The sequence below is a fragment of the Sitophilus oryzae genome, unplaced genomic scaffold (genome assembly GCF_002938485.1).
Source record: "Sitophilus oryzae breed Bouriz unplaced genomic scaffold, Soryzae_2.0 scaffold_213_pilon_pilon, whole genome shotgun sequence".
In the NCBI taxonomy this organism is placed as follows: domain Eukaryota; kingdom Metazoa; phylum Arthropoda; class Insecta; order Coleoptera; family Curculionidae; genus Sitophilus; species Sitophilus oryzae.
Genome location: NW_022146767.1, coordinates 1710199 through 1728266, shown reverse-complemented (window position 1 = coordinate 1728266; position 18068 = coordinate 1710199). Strand labels below are relative to the sequence as shown.

The following is an 18068-nucleotide window of genomic DNA, read 5'->3' as shown; positions in this document are numbered from 1 at the left end:
ATTAATAATTTAAGAATTATCAACAGAAAATTTAATTTTTTATATGGAACACCCTGTATATTTTTAATTTATTGAAAAGAATTTAAAATTACCTTTCCAAAAATGTAACACACTTGATATTTTGCTCGATTCCACTTCGAGATATAGAGTAAGTATATAAAAATTCGCCCGGGGGCTTTAAATAATTAGGCTTTGCACCGGCTGTAATGCAAAAAATTCTAGCTATGAGCATCAATTAAAACGAAAATAATATTTGCTATGAGAGATGCAGAATTTTATAAGAATTTAAAATATATTTAACCAACATCAACACATTTAAACTATATCTAATAACAATAAAAATAAATAGCAAACCAAGACATGAGATTTTGCTACAGGTGTTCGACATATCGACCGTCTTTTGTTATGGACAGACGCGGCAGTTTTTGAACATTTCTCGCGGAATTCATTAACTCAGTGGGGGTGAAAGATACCCTCTCATAACTGCTAAGTATTTCTAATTCTTGTCTAGATTATACGGAAGAATAAGGAACCTTTATTCTTCCGCAAATATATCCATAGGATTAGATCCATGCGATCCATCGACGGCCAACGGCTGGTATCTTGGTTAGCTATTCAATTATTCTTGAAATTGGCTGCAAAAATTTGCTGATAACTTCAGCGTTCAGAGGCGGTGCGTCGTCTTGCTGGAAAAATATGTTTTCGAGTTCCATTAAGGGCATATCATCAATAAGGAGTCCAAAGCCTGCTAGTTAAAAGTGGCATACTTTTGAAAATTCTGTATTTCGAAGGGGATTATAACAAAATATCAAGTGTGCTATATTTTTGGAAAGGTAATTTTAAATTCTTTTCAGTTAATTAAAAATATAGAAGGTGTCCCAAATAAAAAATCATTTTTTCAGTTGATAACTCCTAAATTAATTTAAAAAAAAATATACTTAAACCATTAAATTCTACGTAAAAAGGTGCTTTGGGAATGTTTTCATAGAAATACAAAATTTTCGATAGCAAAAAAGTTACAGCGATTTGTTAAAAATGCACATTTTTGAAAAACACCCCGTAACTCCGAAACGGTAACAGATATCGATATGCGGTTTTCACCATCATGTTTTTGACAAAAATTGAGCTCCAGACACCGATATTAGTTTTCATCTATCTCCTATAGAAAAGGATGTTTCCATTTAAAAGCGTCGTATTTGACCAACCCTGTACATAGGCCAACTTATTTTTTTTAACACGGACCTGCACTTTTTACATGAGCTGTTAAATTCTTTATACTGAAAGAATTCGACCTCCTGAGTACAACGATATGCCATACTTCATATCTTTTTTAAATGGTTCTTAAAACCATGTAAAAATGCAAGAATTTGGTAATGGCATTCCTGCAGGAATGATGAAAAACTATGCAATGCCATGTGGTCAAAGTATTCGACGTTAGGAGCTGCTTTAAAGTCTATAAAAATATAGATTTTGGGCAATATATATTCTTTGTGCTTTTTTAAGCTCATTAACTTATTTGATTATACTAGTGGAATTAAGTTATTGTATCCCCTTATTTGTGATAAAATATCAAAATTAAATTTAATTTTAAATGCCAGCCAACCACGTCATGACATTATGACACAACAGAAAATAAACACACTTTTCGAAAACAAGACGATAAAATATTCACCATTTAAAATACAATTAGCGTTAGACTAAAACTGCTCATTTTTCAATGCTATCAGTACCTTAGACACGAAAAAGACAGCACACCTTTACTTGGTGTCGATAACCCCACATGGGTGACCATGAACACCTGTTTTGGTTTCCGGGTTACTACACGAAAAAGAATTGTTAGTAACAAAGTATCTTAGTACATAAAGACTCAAGACGAGATAAAAAAACAACTTTTAGTCATCCTACATACAAATGATGTAGAGTGGACTTGGTTTCAAGCAACATCGTGAAATATTTGGATAAATATAATAACTTTGATAATATAGAATATATGATACGTTCCTAGCAATGATCGTTTGTAACTTTTAATGTCTAATGACCTTCTGATTCACAGGTGTGATAAAAAATGTGTATAAAAACCTTGACATTACTTAATGTTTTAAGCAATTAAGACTTGATTATTATATCTTTAATTATACAACATTTCAGAAGATATTTTTTATAGTTTCCTGATTGATTATTTAATAAGTTTGTTGTTATTATTCTTTTTTAAAAATCATAGGTATTCCATCCTTACTGTGGACCAATGATTTAGAATACCCAAGTTATTTTTGTTCAAAACTATCCTCCATTTATTTTCTACTTTTTAAAATACCTACATTGGTGTGACTTTATGAAATAGATTTTAAAGTTTTTTTTTGATATTTTCCCTGCATGCCACACAGTCCGTTCAAATAAGTCTGATGTAATAGCAAATACAGAGAAAAACCAAAACCAAACATCCTACAAAATATTTGCTTTGAAGAAAACCAAACAAAACTTGACAAAAATGCGTCATGAAATAACTCTGCTGACCAAACACTATCCATTTTTCAATGCTTTATTGAAGTATTTAGTAAAGAAATGCTGGTATATAATAATATATGGTGAAAAAGTTTCATGAGCAAGCGTGCATTGTAGGACAATTCTTATGTTAAGAGTTGAAATGTTATTGCCAACAAAAAGTCCTTGTACAAAAAAGAAATGTTTCAATTAGGCTTAAATTAATTTAAAATCCTGAAATAATAAGACAGATATACAGGGTGGTCCGAACTGTATTCGGGAAACTTCGGTAGCATATTCTGCAGATGAAAATAAGTAAAAAAGTTCGTATAAATGTATGTCCTAAAATGCTTAGTTTCGGAGATACAGGGTGAAGAAGTTTCATTACGAAGCATTTACGAAGTTTTTTACGTAAAAAAGGTAATGGTTTTCTCGAGATATTTGGAATCGGAATTATAAATATCTGTCATCACTGACAGAAAATGTTTTTGTGTCAAATGTTCAACAGAAACTGTTTTATCATCATTTTTTCGAAGAAAAATTCACAAATTTATAATTTCAGTTAAATAACTATCTACTCTCAACATGTTTATTTTTTGTCAATAATGACATGTAGTGACTGTTTCCATTATAAATATCTTGAGCATGGTTGCTTGTAACCATTTTTACCAAGAGACATATTTTACGTAAAAAATCACGTAATTGTATATTTTTTCACTCAGTAGTTTTATACAGGTACGGACGAAAAAAAAGTTATTACTCTTTTCAAAACAGTTAAAACACATGTATGTGGCGCCCCCTACAAGTAACAGCCATATTGACATCAAAATCAAATTTCTCATGTCAAAAAACCCCCAGATACCAATTTTCGTCCAAATATTGACTTTACTTCAGAAATTATTTGGAAAAAATCGAAATAAAAATAAAACTTCTACACCCTGTATCTCCGAAACTAAGCATTTTAGGACATACATTTATACGAACTTTTTTACTTGTTTTAATCTGCAGAATATGCTGCCAAAGTTTGCGGAATACAGTTCGGACCACCCTGTATATGAGTACGTGAAACTAATTCATACCAAAATTTCATTAGCAACCTCGTTCTCTAAATTGGTCTAAGTTGGAGCACGAAATTGACAATATTTAAATTAATAAAGATATTTATGGTAGTCTCTCTGTATCATACCCAAAAATTAAACGAGATAATAAAGAATTGGAACTAATAAAACCACCAACTCCAAAAAATCTCTATACATGTTTTTTGTGAACGACATTAAAAAAACTGATTTTTTATAATGTATCGTTTCAATTTATACACTGTACGTATTATCACATATAAATTTAACTAAATAGGCCACAAAATCCTGTTTCCGATATACAACACTGCTTTCTTGTTGCTAATCTATGTTCGTATTTTAAATATTATACAAAGATTTTCATAATATTTATGAAAGAACAAATAAATACGAGCTACTGTTAAGAAGCCATAAAGAACCTTTCATTTTATGACGCTGACAATTGAAAAATCCTATGTTTCCTTTATTTTTTATTAGTTGGAGATCATTATCAATGTTTTTTCACTGATTGAAAGCTTCCTCAAAATCTGATATATTTTACCTTCGTTTAACTATCTCGATATTCATTTTTCGTCCACTTAAGTTATTATCCAAAAAGACACTACTAATCCTCCCTTAAATGCCCACTAGTCCTCATGAGCACTATTTTTTCCAGATACTATATATCCAAACCCAAAAGAACTTCTCCGATGTGAAAGAGAAAAATCGTTAGGGTCCTAGTGACCGTTGGAAACCGACACAACAAGACACGTGCTGGTAAGACCGGGTTGGCTATGCTCTCTACGCCGAACAACAGAACGTCGCGGTGGAAAGAGCGACGAGCGCGAGTAACCGACGACTGACTGAACAAACTCAACTGAAACAAGCGGGCGATCGACTGAGTCGGCCATGGAATCGAGTTTGTTTCGGAACAGCCGTTCGTTTGTTTAAATTTGTTCTACGAGGACAGGTAAAAAAGTTCGGTCGTTCTTTAACAAAGTGTGAAGTTCTACAATAAAACTGGAGACATTTACTAAATGGTTGGACGCAAACCAAACCAATGATACTGATATAGTAACTGCAATGAACAAAAAAGCTTCAGAGAAATATAAAAGTTTTTCAAAAAACATAGAAGTTGATACAGATTAAAAGTATGCTTAAAGGCCACCAAACATTCCCTGAAAATGGCGGTGCTGCCAAAGGATTACCCAGAGAACCACCAATCAGCAAATGGCTTCAGAAGAGGCGATACTGGACTAAGCAGTAGTGCAGCAGACCCACAAAGCGTTTGTCGGGGATACACTTTTGGTTGGGCATGCTCCTCATAGATGGTGTATCTCAAGAATCGGCTAAATGGTTGGTGGAGACGGCACCTAAGCTTAAAAACTGGCAGAGGCCGGAATTGGTTCCAGCGAAGGGAAAAAACATCCCAAAAGAAACGACCATCACGGTCTTTCTGTCGAAGAACAAGGGGAAAGACTACCTGCTGACTCTTATCCAGGCTCAGAACTCCAATGTCAGGACATCGAGTTGCTGAGTCATCAACTCGAGGGAGGAAAGTCATGGTCAGGTCTCCACAATAATAGGAATTGACCTCAAATTCAAGAAGGCAATAGAGGAAGAGGGATATATTCTCTATTATAAATTCGGGATAACACTGGTATCAGGTCTCAGGAGAGACGAAGTTAACGAAGTGGAGAAAAAGGAGACAGATCCTCCAGCCTCCACCTCACGGGTACCTCAGCCGGAGATAAGCTTCTCGACTGGGAAAGCACGGAGGGTCAAACCCCAACCGTGGAAGGGTGTATATCCTCGAAGAAAGAACATCCGTTGTCAGAGGAGGATGGGAAATACCCTGTTCCCCCCACAACAGGAAAATATCTCAACTGCAAGGAAATTTCTTTAGTTTTAAAAAAGAATTTCTGGCTACCTCAATCCTGGACTTTATTTCTTGCAATTGTTCGGCAGTTTCATTTATTATTGTGTCCAAGTATTTGTAGTGTTGGACTTTTTCTATTGGCGTGCTGTCTATTGATTGGCAGCTATAAATATTGTTCAAAACAACGCAAATGTTGAGAAGGGTCTTCAACACTTCCTTCGTATAATAAGAATAATATATCCATGTAGACAAATAGGTTGCGAGTTTGTTTCGGAACAGCCGTTCGTTTGTTTAAATTTGTGCTACGAGGACAGGTAAAAAAGTTCGGTCGTTCTTTAACAAAGTGTGAAGTTCTACAATAAAACTGGAGACATTTACTAAATGGTTGGACGCAAACCAAACCAATGATACTGATATAGTAACTGCAATGAACAAAAAAGTTTCAGAGAAATATAAAAGTTTTTCAAAAAATATAGAAGTTGATACAGATTAAAAAAGTATGCTTAAAGGCCACCAAACATTCCCTGAAAATGGCGGTGCTGCCAAAGGATTACCCAGAGAACCACCAATCAGCAAATGGCTTTAGAAGAGGCAATACTGGACTAAGTAGTAGTGCAGCAGACCCACAAAGCGTTTGTCGGGGATACACTTTTGGTTGGGCATGCTCCTCATAGATGGTGTATCTCAAGAATCGGCTAAATGGTTGGTGGAGACGGCACCTAAGCTTAAAAACTGGCAGAGGCCGGGATTGGTTCCAGCGAAGGGAAAAAACATCCCAAAAGAAACGACCATCACGGTCTTTCTGTCGAAGAACAAGGGGAAAGACTACCTGCTGGGTCTTTATCCAGGCTCAGAACTCCAATGTAAGGACACCGAGTTGCTGAGCCATCAACTCGAGGGAGGAAAGTCATGGTCAGGTCTCCACAATAATAGGAATTGACCTCAAATTCAAGAAGGCAATAGAGAAAGAGGGATATATTCTCTATTATAAATTCGGGATAACATCGGTATCAGGTCTCAGGAGAGACGAAGTTAACGAAGTGGAGAAAATGGAGACAGATCCTCCAGCCTCCACCTCACGGGTTCCTCAGCCGGAGATAAGTTTCTCAACTGGGAAAGCACGGAGGCTCAAACCCCAACCGTGGAAGGGTGTATATCCTCGGAGAAAAAACATCCGTTGTCAGAGGAGGATGGGAAATACCCTGTTCCCCCTACAACAGGAAAATATCTCAACTGCAAAGAAATTTCTTTAGTTTTAAAAAAGCATTTCTGGCTACCTCAATCCTGGACTTTATTTCTTGCAATTGTTCGGCAGTTTCATTTATTACTGTGTCCAAGTATTTGTAGTGTTGGACTTTTTCTATTGGCGTGCTGTCTATTGATTGGCAGCTATAAATATTGTTCAAAACAACGCAAATGTTGAGAAGGGTCTTCAACACTTCCTTCGTATAATAAGAATAATACATATCCATAGACAAATAGGTTGACATAACTAAACAATAGGTTACGAAATTCACGTGACATTGACATTTTTCATCGTTTTATCCACATTTGACTATTAGATACCTGAGAAATTGCAATGCTGCCAATATGTGCTCAACGCGTATCCAAAAAACGATTCGCACGGCAACGAGAATGCCAAATACATAAATACAACTGCCATTACTCGCTGACGAGTATTTGACACGTATCAGAAGATGGTCACGCAAGTGTTTTCTTCCATGAGCATTTTTGAGACTGAAAAGCCCGATACGTGATATACGTTATCTGCCTACCGCACTCCAGACATTCAAAAATCTCATTGCTTTGTTGCCTCTTTAATTTTTGGGTGTCGCTGTTAACTGAGTTTACAATTCTTCTCCATTCAGTTCTATTGTGACCTGTTTCTTCCCACTCATTCTGCATATTAATATCCTTTAAGTTTTCATGGAAAATGTCCTTGTACCTTTTGAATTGTCCACCCGGGCTCCTCTTACCGTCTACAAGCTCACCGTAAAGCAGAGATTTTGGTATGCAGTTTTCTTGCATTCTGCATACGTGACCAGCCCATCTTAAGCGGGATTTTGTAACCATGACTTCAATACTCTCGCAGTTAGCTTTTTCAAGGACCGCTACGTTTGAGACATGATGGAACCATCGGATTCTTAAGAGTTGTCTAAGTCTCTCTGTTGCAACTTGTTTAATGCGTTCATGTGTCGGCGGTACGGTACCCAGGTTTCGCCTCCATATAACATGGTAGGGATTATAATTCCTCGGTACACTGCAAGTTTCGTTTTTTTACTCAAGTCATGATTGTAGAAAACCCTGTCTTTTAATTTCCGGAATGCTCTAGAGGCGCTGCTAATCCTGTGCTGAATTTCAGAGTCGATATTGGCCTTTTCCGAAATCAAACTGCCGAGATAATTGAATTCCGCTACATATTCCAATAGTTTTTCTCCGATTTTTATAGCATTGTTGAGATCTTCCGGGGGAGTGCACATGATTTTGGTTTTGTCGATATTTAGCTTAAGACCCAAAGCCTCTTTGTACGTGTTTTTGCCCTGAGTCTTTTTATGTTGAAAAGACCGCCGCACGGTGGGGTATTAGCATGAAAAAGGTGATCGAAATTCGAAAAAGCAAATGTGTTTAAGATTTCCCAAAAAAAAGATAAATGATAAGTTAAATCATCTCTGCCATGAATGGCGTTGCTATGGGTGTGTTTAGTTGCATTCATTTGTTTCAACGAAACGTCAAAGTTGTTACTTCTCACAGATAAGAGGTAAATGGCTAAATTTTATGTTTAAAATTATAAATTGTTGTTGTTCTTGTGCTCTTTTTACGTTTATAATATCGCTTTGATTGAAAATGGCTCAGCAAGCTGCAGGTATGTATTCTACAAAAACGTATTATTTATTTTGATATTCTCTATACTAATGATTTTTTTTGCAACTAAAAGTTAGGCGTTCAGAAAATTTGATTAAATTTGTGACATTTTTATTATATATAGAGATTTAGTTGCGCATTTCGAAGAATTCAGCATATTGTCTATATACGTTTTACTTAGTAAACATTGGGCTTTCATACAGTAAAATAAAATACTGCGACTTTTTATGCGATTTTGATAAAATGAGAAAAACATTCTTGGTTTCTCTAATTTGCCAATCAGTGATATACTAATGCGAGGTGTAAACCGCGATGGCATTGTTCTGTACAAAGCGATCGCATTAGTGCCATTAGCAGTATAGCACAATTTGGCATTAGTAGCGACTTTAGTGGTATGGACATTGCTCGCGGATCAGTCGTAGCATTAGTAGTAGTAGAGTAGTAGTTGCGATATTACTACTGACACTGACCGTGGAAACACTGGAACAGTGATTTTTCTCTTTCTTTTTTTAGAATCGACGAATTATCCTTTATTTTGTTCATATTATTTCCTCTTTAATTGAAAATAGCAATAATTTATATAACGTCTACATAAAAAAATTTCGATCAACTATCAGTGTGCAAATACCCCACTGTGCGCCGTCGTATATATATCTAATGCCCAATCGTCTCTCCTGCAGTTCGCTGTCCACTATAATAGAATACCAGTATACCAAAGAGAATACCAAAATCGACTGCTTGGCGTTCCGCTAATCGAATACTTTAGCTTACCGCTTTGTTTTTATGTTGAAGTTGCAGAATTCGGGCCCTGGACTGGTGGGCTTGTTTACATTTTTAACATCCTAGAGATAATTCTGGAAAATTATTGACAGAAAGTATAATGTATATTAAATTAAAGGCAACTATCAGATGTCGCCTCGTAGAATCTCTGTGGTCGGTTGAACCTGGCCCGGCCGGCCTGGCCGTTATACAGGAAAACTGAAATGTTTTAGTAATAGCTGAAACGGTTGCTTATGTACCTTTTTCCTGTATCTGTATTAGTACGCCGCCTGTGTGTATGTGTAATAGGCGTGCGAGCGACTTTCTAATTCGCCTTCAGTTCAGCTTTTCCTCCGTTCTAAACGAAATGTGCCCGCGTTCAAGGTACTTTCGATTAGCTAAGCCGTTGCAGACTATTACTCATAACAGGAGAAATGTCAATATCTGAATAAGTACCGTTCCAAAAGTAGATACAAAAAAATCGAAAAATTTTCATTGTAATCGTCAAAAAGATCGATATAATTGAAAAATTTGTTTATTGTTGAGATACGAAAAATAGTTATTTTTTATACAAGACGATAATGCAATTTTATCGTCGTGTATAAAACAATATTCTTTTCCATAGCGAGTTACGTTTTAAAAAATATTCAGAAATTATTATTTCATGGAATTTATTAGTAGAAAAAATATTGTGCTGGGTTGGAGTTGGTTTCTATGTAATTTGACAAATAACAAATAAAGCTGTCTCCTTAGTTGTCAGTTTTGAGTCAATATTTTTTAATTCTCTTTCGAGTCGATTGCTGATTGAATTGGAGCCAGAAATGGCTCAAAACGAAATAAGTAAATTACCAACAGATATTCAGGCTGAGGCTACAAATGCCATATCCAAACTACTTCCATTTAAATCCTGAATAACTTACGAAAAGGAATACAAAATTTTTCAAAAATGGAAGCAATTAAAAAACGTGCGAGAAGAAATAAAGTTTATACTTAATATTAAGTTATCTACTATTAGATTATTTGATAGATAAAAGGCACTTTTGCAACAGTTGCTTTGGAAAAAAATATTTGAAATCCATTATCCTTCAAACATAAAATAATGCAAAAACAGATCAAAAAAACAGTTGGAATGGGAACCTTTGGTTTTGGTTAATTATGCTGTGTTTGGTTGCTGATGATACTGTGTTAAAAGTTTAAAAGTAGTGTTTTGGTGTATTGAAGTAGACTGGTGCTTTATTTTGATGCAAAAGAAAAAATATAATAAAATATACAGGGTCCGGCAAAAGTGCGTCGGGCATCTGTAGCTCCTAGAATAAAAAATTGTGATTTTATTTTAAATGAAACACCCTAGTATATTATTGCATTTTTGACTTCCTTTCAGAACATTTTACATAATCCCAAGATATGAGTAAATATATTTCGATAGTTTCAGCAATATTAATAAATAAATAAAAAAATATGTATTTTTCAGCCTCTCTTAAAAAACATTATTGAAAATACAACAACTGTCCTGAAATCAAAACTATATTAGGCGTTTACAGATGGTCTATACTTACTTTACTATAAATATAGTAATCTTAAATCATACAGGGTGTTCAAAATTCAACGCCAAACTTTCGAATATATAAAATAAATGGAACACCCTGTATATTATTTTTTTAGTAGATAGAGAATTAAAAATTAAACATTTTTTGTGTTTAGAATATTTCAAAATTTTTAACGGTTTCGCAGATATTCGCGGTTTTATATTTCATACGGCATTTTCCACAGTAAAGTTTTATCAAAACCCCCCAATGATTTTTCACCTAAATTGCCGTTGAAAGAGCCATAGGAAATATGTAAACCGCGAGTATATGCAAAGCTGTTTTTTGAAAATTTTGAAATCTCTCTCTCTCTCTCTCTCTCTCTCTCTCTATCTTTATTCCTACAAGAGGAATGTAGTGGTCAGGTGATGTGTGAGGTTTGTCTCCATAATTCCCTGTCTTGTGCTTCATGTACAAGCGTGTGCAGTGGCTTGTGGGTGATCTTTGATAGCTGGTCTATCCATCGGGAGGACGAGCGGCCTCTTGGTCTTCTTCCCGAAACCTTGCCCTGTATAATGAGCTTTTCCATACAGTCAGTATCCCTCCTCATAACGTGACCGAAATATTTAAGTGTACGTTACTGTATAGAAGTTGAGAGGCGTTCTGTGATGTTCAGTTCTTGGATTATGGATTCATTGGTTCACTGGGCAGTCCAGGAAATTCTGAGCATTCGTCGTCAACAGCACATCTCAGCTGCGTCAATTTTTTTCATTTCTGACTGTCTCATCGTCCAGGACTCGGAGCCATACATTAATATAGGAAATATTAGGCAGTGAACAAGCCTTTTTTTTAAGTGTTTAGATATGTTTTTGTCTCGCCATATCTTTGAGAGTTTTCGCACTGCCACTCTTGTCATTTCACATCTTCTTCTTATTACGCCTTCTAACGATCCCGTGTTGTTTATAAGTGACCCAAGATATATATTATATATATATATATATATATATATATATATATATATATATATATACATATTATATATATATATATATATATATATATATATATATATATATATATATATATATATATATATATATATATATATATATATATATATATATATATATATATATATATATATATATATATATATATATATATATATATATTGACTTACAACCTCAAAACGACCAATGCTCACTACATCAGGTTTGTTGTTGGTTTGCCTATCGATAATCATAATTTTTGTTTTAGAGGGATTAATTTCAAGTCCAAGTTTCTCGCTTTCGTCTTCAACCAATTTTAGAAGCTGCAGTAACTCTTCTTCGTTTCCTGCTAGAAGGACCGTATAGTCTGCAAATCTGAGGTTGGTAATTTTGTGACCATTAATTGTCGTCCCCAATTTTGAAATAGGTACTAAATATAAAAAATATTCATTTTTTAATTTTCCATCTATTAAAAAAATCATATGCAATATTTTTTTTAAAAAAGGCTGAAAAAAATATTTTATTTATTTATCTATTACTACCCCTGAAAATGTCATAACATATTTAAAAATATCTTCGGATTATGTAAAGTGATTAGAAAGGAAACCAAAAATGCAATAATATACAGCGTGTTCCCTTTAAAAAAAATCATCCCGACCCACTCACATTATTTTGAGCCACTCGGTAGAGGTTAAATTATTTTCCTGAAATACATCCTAATACATATTTCACGTTTACACTTGAACAAAATTCCTTAAACATGCCACTTAAAAACAACTTAAACTGCAAATTAAGCAATTTTTTTATATTTTAGATGCTACAGATGCCCGACGCACTATTGCCGGACCCTGTATTTTGAGTTTAAATGTAATTTTATACACCATACTCTCAAATTTATTAAAAAATTTCCAATTTTTTATTGTGGTTTCCTAAATTATCAAAACTTCTATAAACTATTTCGAAAACTACATCTTTACGAAATCATTAAACACAACATTTTCCATAATTTCTTTCATCTCTTCTAATAATTCTCACTTATTTAGAGTACGAAATTGCCAAACGATGAAAAGATATGTCGACAACAAAACATTTCGTATGTTATTACAAAGAATTGCCTTACGCTTGCTTCCGTAATTGACGAAACCATTTGGATAACTTAAAATAAATTGCTTATAAAAACCAACACGTACCGACCATATGATCTCAGTTTAAAATGTATTTAGTGGGCCCGAATTATTTTTTAAATTCACTGTATTATTCGTAGTAAATTATTCTATAACATATAAAGTTAATGATGATACAAAACTACAACTAAATGATGATATAAAAATAAAGGATTTTTATATGGAATGTATTCCCTATTCAGTTTAGCCCGAGTTTCCGGTATTTGTTTTTCGAAAATGGAAAGAAAATCTTTTGAGCCAACTTGCGCGCGTTGTGGTAACAATGGGCATGGGAACTTACTCACCTCATTGTCGGCGACCTGTTTCGGTGAAGTAATGTTAAACAAAAACCAAGGAGAATATCCTTTTGTTTTATCTGTTAATAGCTTAACTATGGGTACACGAAGAATAGGGTTTCTTTCTATGTTTTTGCTCCTCTTTTTTGTTTTGTTTTGGGTAAGGTTGCCACTGCTATCGCGATCTAGGCAACGTTCCTTTGTAGTGAATTGTAGAAACACAATGATTCATTATTACATGCCATTTAAAATATAGACACTTAAATATTCGAATTAAAGAACATAAATATTATTTAAGAAAGGACGACCTTCACAAATCTAAGATTTGTCAGCATTCATGGGACACAGGTACAGGGTAGATTTTAATGCTAAAATCATAATGAAAGAAGCGATAGCATCTAAAAGAAAACTAAAAGAGGCTTTTTAATACAAGCTAATAAAAATATATGTATTGCACATGCATCTGTAGATGTTAGTAATGTATGGCAATCGCCTTCTTTGATTTTAAAGAACATAACATAAATAAACATTGCATACGCAAAAATTAACAAATTAAAAATAATCATACAGAAAGTTTGAAGCTTTTTGGTTTTACCTTATTAAGTAATTGTTTTCAGGTACTTAGTAATTGTTAATTTTGAAGTTTAACTTGATATAATGTCATTTTAACAGAACGTCAACGGTTTTTGTAGACGTACCGTAGTTTTTTTCTTCGATTTTTTTTCTTTTTTCTTTGTGCTTTTTTTGCTTCCGACGATGGAGAGAGATATACTTCCCGAAACGTTAAGCATTTTTTTTGTCTTTTTTGTGAATGTTTTTCTCAATTAGTGTCTTTTTTGTCTCTTTTTCTCAATTAGTGTTTTATGTGATTATGGGCATGTTCCACTGGGATATCAATTATTGTGATCCCCTTCTGATCTCGAGGGGTTACATTCTCCCCTCACATCCTTTTCAAAAAGTTCTAATAATTAGGAGACTGAGTTATCCATGTAGCTCATTTGTCAACCACTTATGATTGAAGAATCAAGAATTGCACAAAAAGCCAAAACAAAGAACCAAAAATCGCACATTTGCCAGGCTGCCACACTGACATGCAATGTGTTTTGTAGAATCTTCTTCTGATTTAAAAAATCTGCGCACTGCTTCTTTTGCCCATCCTATCAGTTTTAGATGCCTATTGAGCTTGCAATGACATGTTAGTGGATCCACTAAAGTTTTGTCTTGGTTTCATGTCTTTGCTTCTCATGTCTGTCCTAAATTTTGGCGAATGTTCTACTATAAACATCTCCACCATTCTAGAGATTTATTGATCATCCACTACTCTGTGGCCATTCTTATAACTGCTTTTGTAGCATCGCAGAAAGGCTCTAGACCTATGAATGGCATTGGTGCCCTTTGTTTTGCCATTTCATGTACCTTTTCGAATGTAACAACACCGAAGGCTTCATTTTTAAGTAAGTTTTTAGTAAAAATATAGAAACATCGAAGAAATTTAAGTGGCTTTTGGTGGTGAAGAATAGGATTTAAGTGTGTTTCACCTTACAATTTTTATTCGATCATTTGCAACTATTAATTAACGTAGCGTATCCGCATTTTTCCACATTTTATTACAAAACACAGTCTAATGTTCACTTTTACTCTTTTGCAAGATGAAAACAAAGCAATTTTTCGTCGAAATGACCATACTTTGCCGATCTCGACCGTTTCCTGGTAAAAGTGAGCGGCAAACTAGAGCCAAACCGAGCGTCTCGTTTTCGGCCAATGTTGCCAAACGAATATCCCCAAAAATCAGTATAATAAATCAATTCAATCGAGTATCGACCATTCGCCATAACTTTTGGAATTTTTTGAAACAAAATATATAACTTGTTTTTTGAAAAGTTAATAAATCTGGAGATACATTGCGCAAAGATGTTAGTTATTCAAGTTCTATTAGTACTGTTCTTCTTTTTAGGTGCCTCTTTCTCCGAAGATTGGCCAGCAAATTACATTCATTCCTGTCCAATCCCCTGTGTTTCTCATCCCCCACATCTGCCTTCTGCCTGGACGTCGTTTTCCTTCAATTTTATCTTTGATGATAAAGTGTAATAGATGGTGTTTGTAGTTCTTGAGAATATACCTGAATTTATGCCAATTTCCTTTTCTAGAAGTTCTCTCTCTTTTTTCGTTCATGCGATGTAATACGGAGTCATTTGACATGTGCTTCGTTTAAGGTATCTTCAGCATCCGACGAAATAACCACACTATCAGAAAGGCTTCGATCTTCCCTATTGTAGTTACTTTCAAGGTCCAGGATTCACCAGGAGTCAAACACAATAGGCCTCACAGGTCGCAGTGTTTCCGGCAGAGGACGACCCCTTGTTATTGAGAAAAAAAGGTCCAGGATTCCATTCCATATAAGAATACATAGGAAACTTTATCAGCTAAGTATTGACCTAAAAATTTAAAATTAAATAAATAAGGAAGTCTTATATCTTTCATAAAACTCACTGAGCTAAATGAATAATTACGAAAAACAATTACTAGGATTAATCTTCTTTTTGCTTTGCATTTGCAGTTTTCAGGAAAATTTAGGAAAAAAAAAATAACAAATTGGCAACGTAGTTTTATGCGATACGGTTCTGACTTTTTGATGCTTGTAATAACGATAATACGCGCTCAAACTAAACAATATAATCGCAACAATAATTGGTAATAGATTACATAAATTCGAAACTAACTGAATAATAATAACATTTCTATTTCCACTACACTTATACTTCCACTAGCTTCAATAAATGAGGAAATGAGGTCAGTACCATTAACATTTGAGGCATTTATTGTCACTGTCATCAATGCATTTAATAATTAAATAGCAATTATCAACATCTAAAATTCTGTGATTGATTTTTGTTGTATGTATTAATTTAAATAATTTCTGCATTTACCTTTACATGTCATTGATTGAATGTATTTGTTATTAATACTTACAAAACATTGATGAATTATGACTAATTTATCCATATTTATGATTACTGAACTTAAATATTTTGATTGAACATAGTAACGTTATAATAGATTATAGAGACACTGTATCGTGTGTTTGTGTCAGAAATAGATGTCTGAAAAAATGATAATGGATGTTATGTTTGTTTAATAAGAAAAATAATTTTAAATTTGTAATCATATCTGCTTTGTGTTATTAATTAGACCCAAGTAAAGAATAATTAATGATAATTACTGAACTATTCCCAGTTCACGGCATTTTAATTTGATTAGATTAAGAAAAGGAAGAACAATACTTCATAATACAATGTTATTATTAACTAGAAGTGGACTAGTTCAGTCATTGGGGATTTTTGCTTGGAAAAAAGTCCGGAAGTTTTGCAATTTTGCAGGTTTATAGGTTTTGGGGTCCCTAACTAAAATCCATAAAATGCACATTTCCAGACTCGCCGCCGGCGCCGCCATCTTGCCAAGATGGCGCCCAAAATCGGTATTTTGTAAATATCTCGAAAACTAAGCGTTTTTCGTAAAAAAATCAAGAGAGAAAAACATTTCCTATAAAAAAGGTTCTATGAAAATTTTCGCGAAAGTCAACCGTTTAGGCACAAAATCCCTGGAAATTTTACAATTTTGCGTAAAATATGATATATTATGTATAGTCGACTTTCTTATAAATGTAATCTACTACTTATGTTGCCATATTATCAAGATATTATGTTTTTAACTAAAAATTAAAAAAAAAACAAAATTTTCGTCCTAAAATTCCAAATTGTTTTTTTTTCGCGAAAAACCTTCATAGACGTGTTTCTGGGATCGAAATATAATACCCTTAAAAAATATTTGCACTTATTTAAAACTCTTCCTGTATATATAAGTTATACATATTTTTTTCCTTAGTCATATCAGTTTATTTTCATATGAAAATAAATCAAGAAAAAAAAATATGACTAGGGTTTGACATTCAGGGACCAAAAAAACGAATGATTACAACTTCAAGTATGCATGACACATTTACAACTTCAAATGGTGGTACTTCGTACCAAAAGCCAACAAATATGTTGACAAAAACATGAGAAATCTTGATGGAATGCAGCAGCCCAAAAACCGGCAACGCCGGATGATTCTGAAGACGGCCAGACGAGAATACACACACACGTATACACGTCGTTTGACCTTGACGGTGGAGCTTCAAGGACAATCTTTGTTCGTTTATCTCACATCGGGCAGGTACTAAAAACCAACGTCTGCTAGTATGTATAATGGCTTTAGATAGGTTATATTCTCAGCCTGTGCGAGTAGGTACCTCTACATGTGTGCGTTCCTGTGAGACCGGCTATATGTGCCTCAGCTGTTGGGCCTGACCCCGAAAAAGGAAATGACATATACAGAGCGACTAAAAAAAAACCTAACAGGCCCTTTATTTTAAAGAAACAGGAAACCTTAATAAGTTGAATTTATATATAGTTATTAAAATACATTTACAAGTTATATACAGCCCGCACACTTTATATTTCACCAATTATGTTGCATGTAGACCACAAAAACCTAACGTATAATTACGAGTAAGTGTTACATTTTTTTGCAAACAACGAAAAACGAACTTGGCTTATTTTTGGCTGTGGCAACCTTGGTTTTGATGTGGGTGAATAATTTAGTGCTTTTTGAAACGCACCGGGCACTTGTGTTGCAAGCCTGAATGACTAACGTTACAAAGTTGGTTGCTAGAAAATTTTATTATATCATTTCGACATTTGTAAGTCACATTTAGACAAACAGTATCAATTTATTAATAAGAAACTTTGATGTTTTTTTTTATAAAAATTCTTCTGAATTGTTTTCTGGAGCCTTTTTCCGTTTCTTTTGAAAAATAAATCAAAAATAGCTTAGTATATAACTACGCTGTTAAAGCTATAATTAGACAACATAGGTTCTGTTGAAGTTCTGCCCCTGAACATAGTAATTAAATAGATATTAGCTACTTTAGATCTTTATTGGAGATGAAATATCATCAGAATCATTAAAAACGGATGTTGATAAACACACGTATTTAATATCTTCATATAGAGTGAGTTGATA

At 34.0% G+C, this 18068-nt stretch overlaps 1 protein-coding gene across 4 annotated transcripts in view; it reads right to left on the bottom strand.

Moving 5' to 3' along the window:
• The window catches only part of LOC115884223 (protein gustavus), a 245167-nt gene that overhangs the window by 32763 nt on the left and 194336 nt on the right, over nucleotides 1-18068 (bottom strand). Inside the window, exon 1 of one of the 4 annotated variants that reach the window (XM_030902730.1) lies at nucleotides 4099-4426. The exons of the other annotated variants lie outside the window; for them this stretch is intronic. Within the exon in view, the coding sequence (XP_030758590.1) occupies nucleotides 4099-4124 (26 nt within the window). The 5' untranslated portion in view covers nucleotides 4125-4426. Of the gene's footprint in view, nucleotides 1-4098; nucleotides 4427-18068 lie in introns of those variants that run through there. 4 annotated transcript variants of the gene reach the window in all.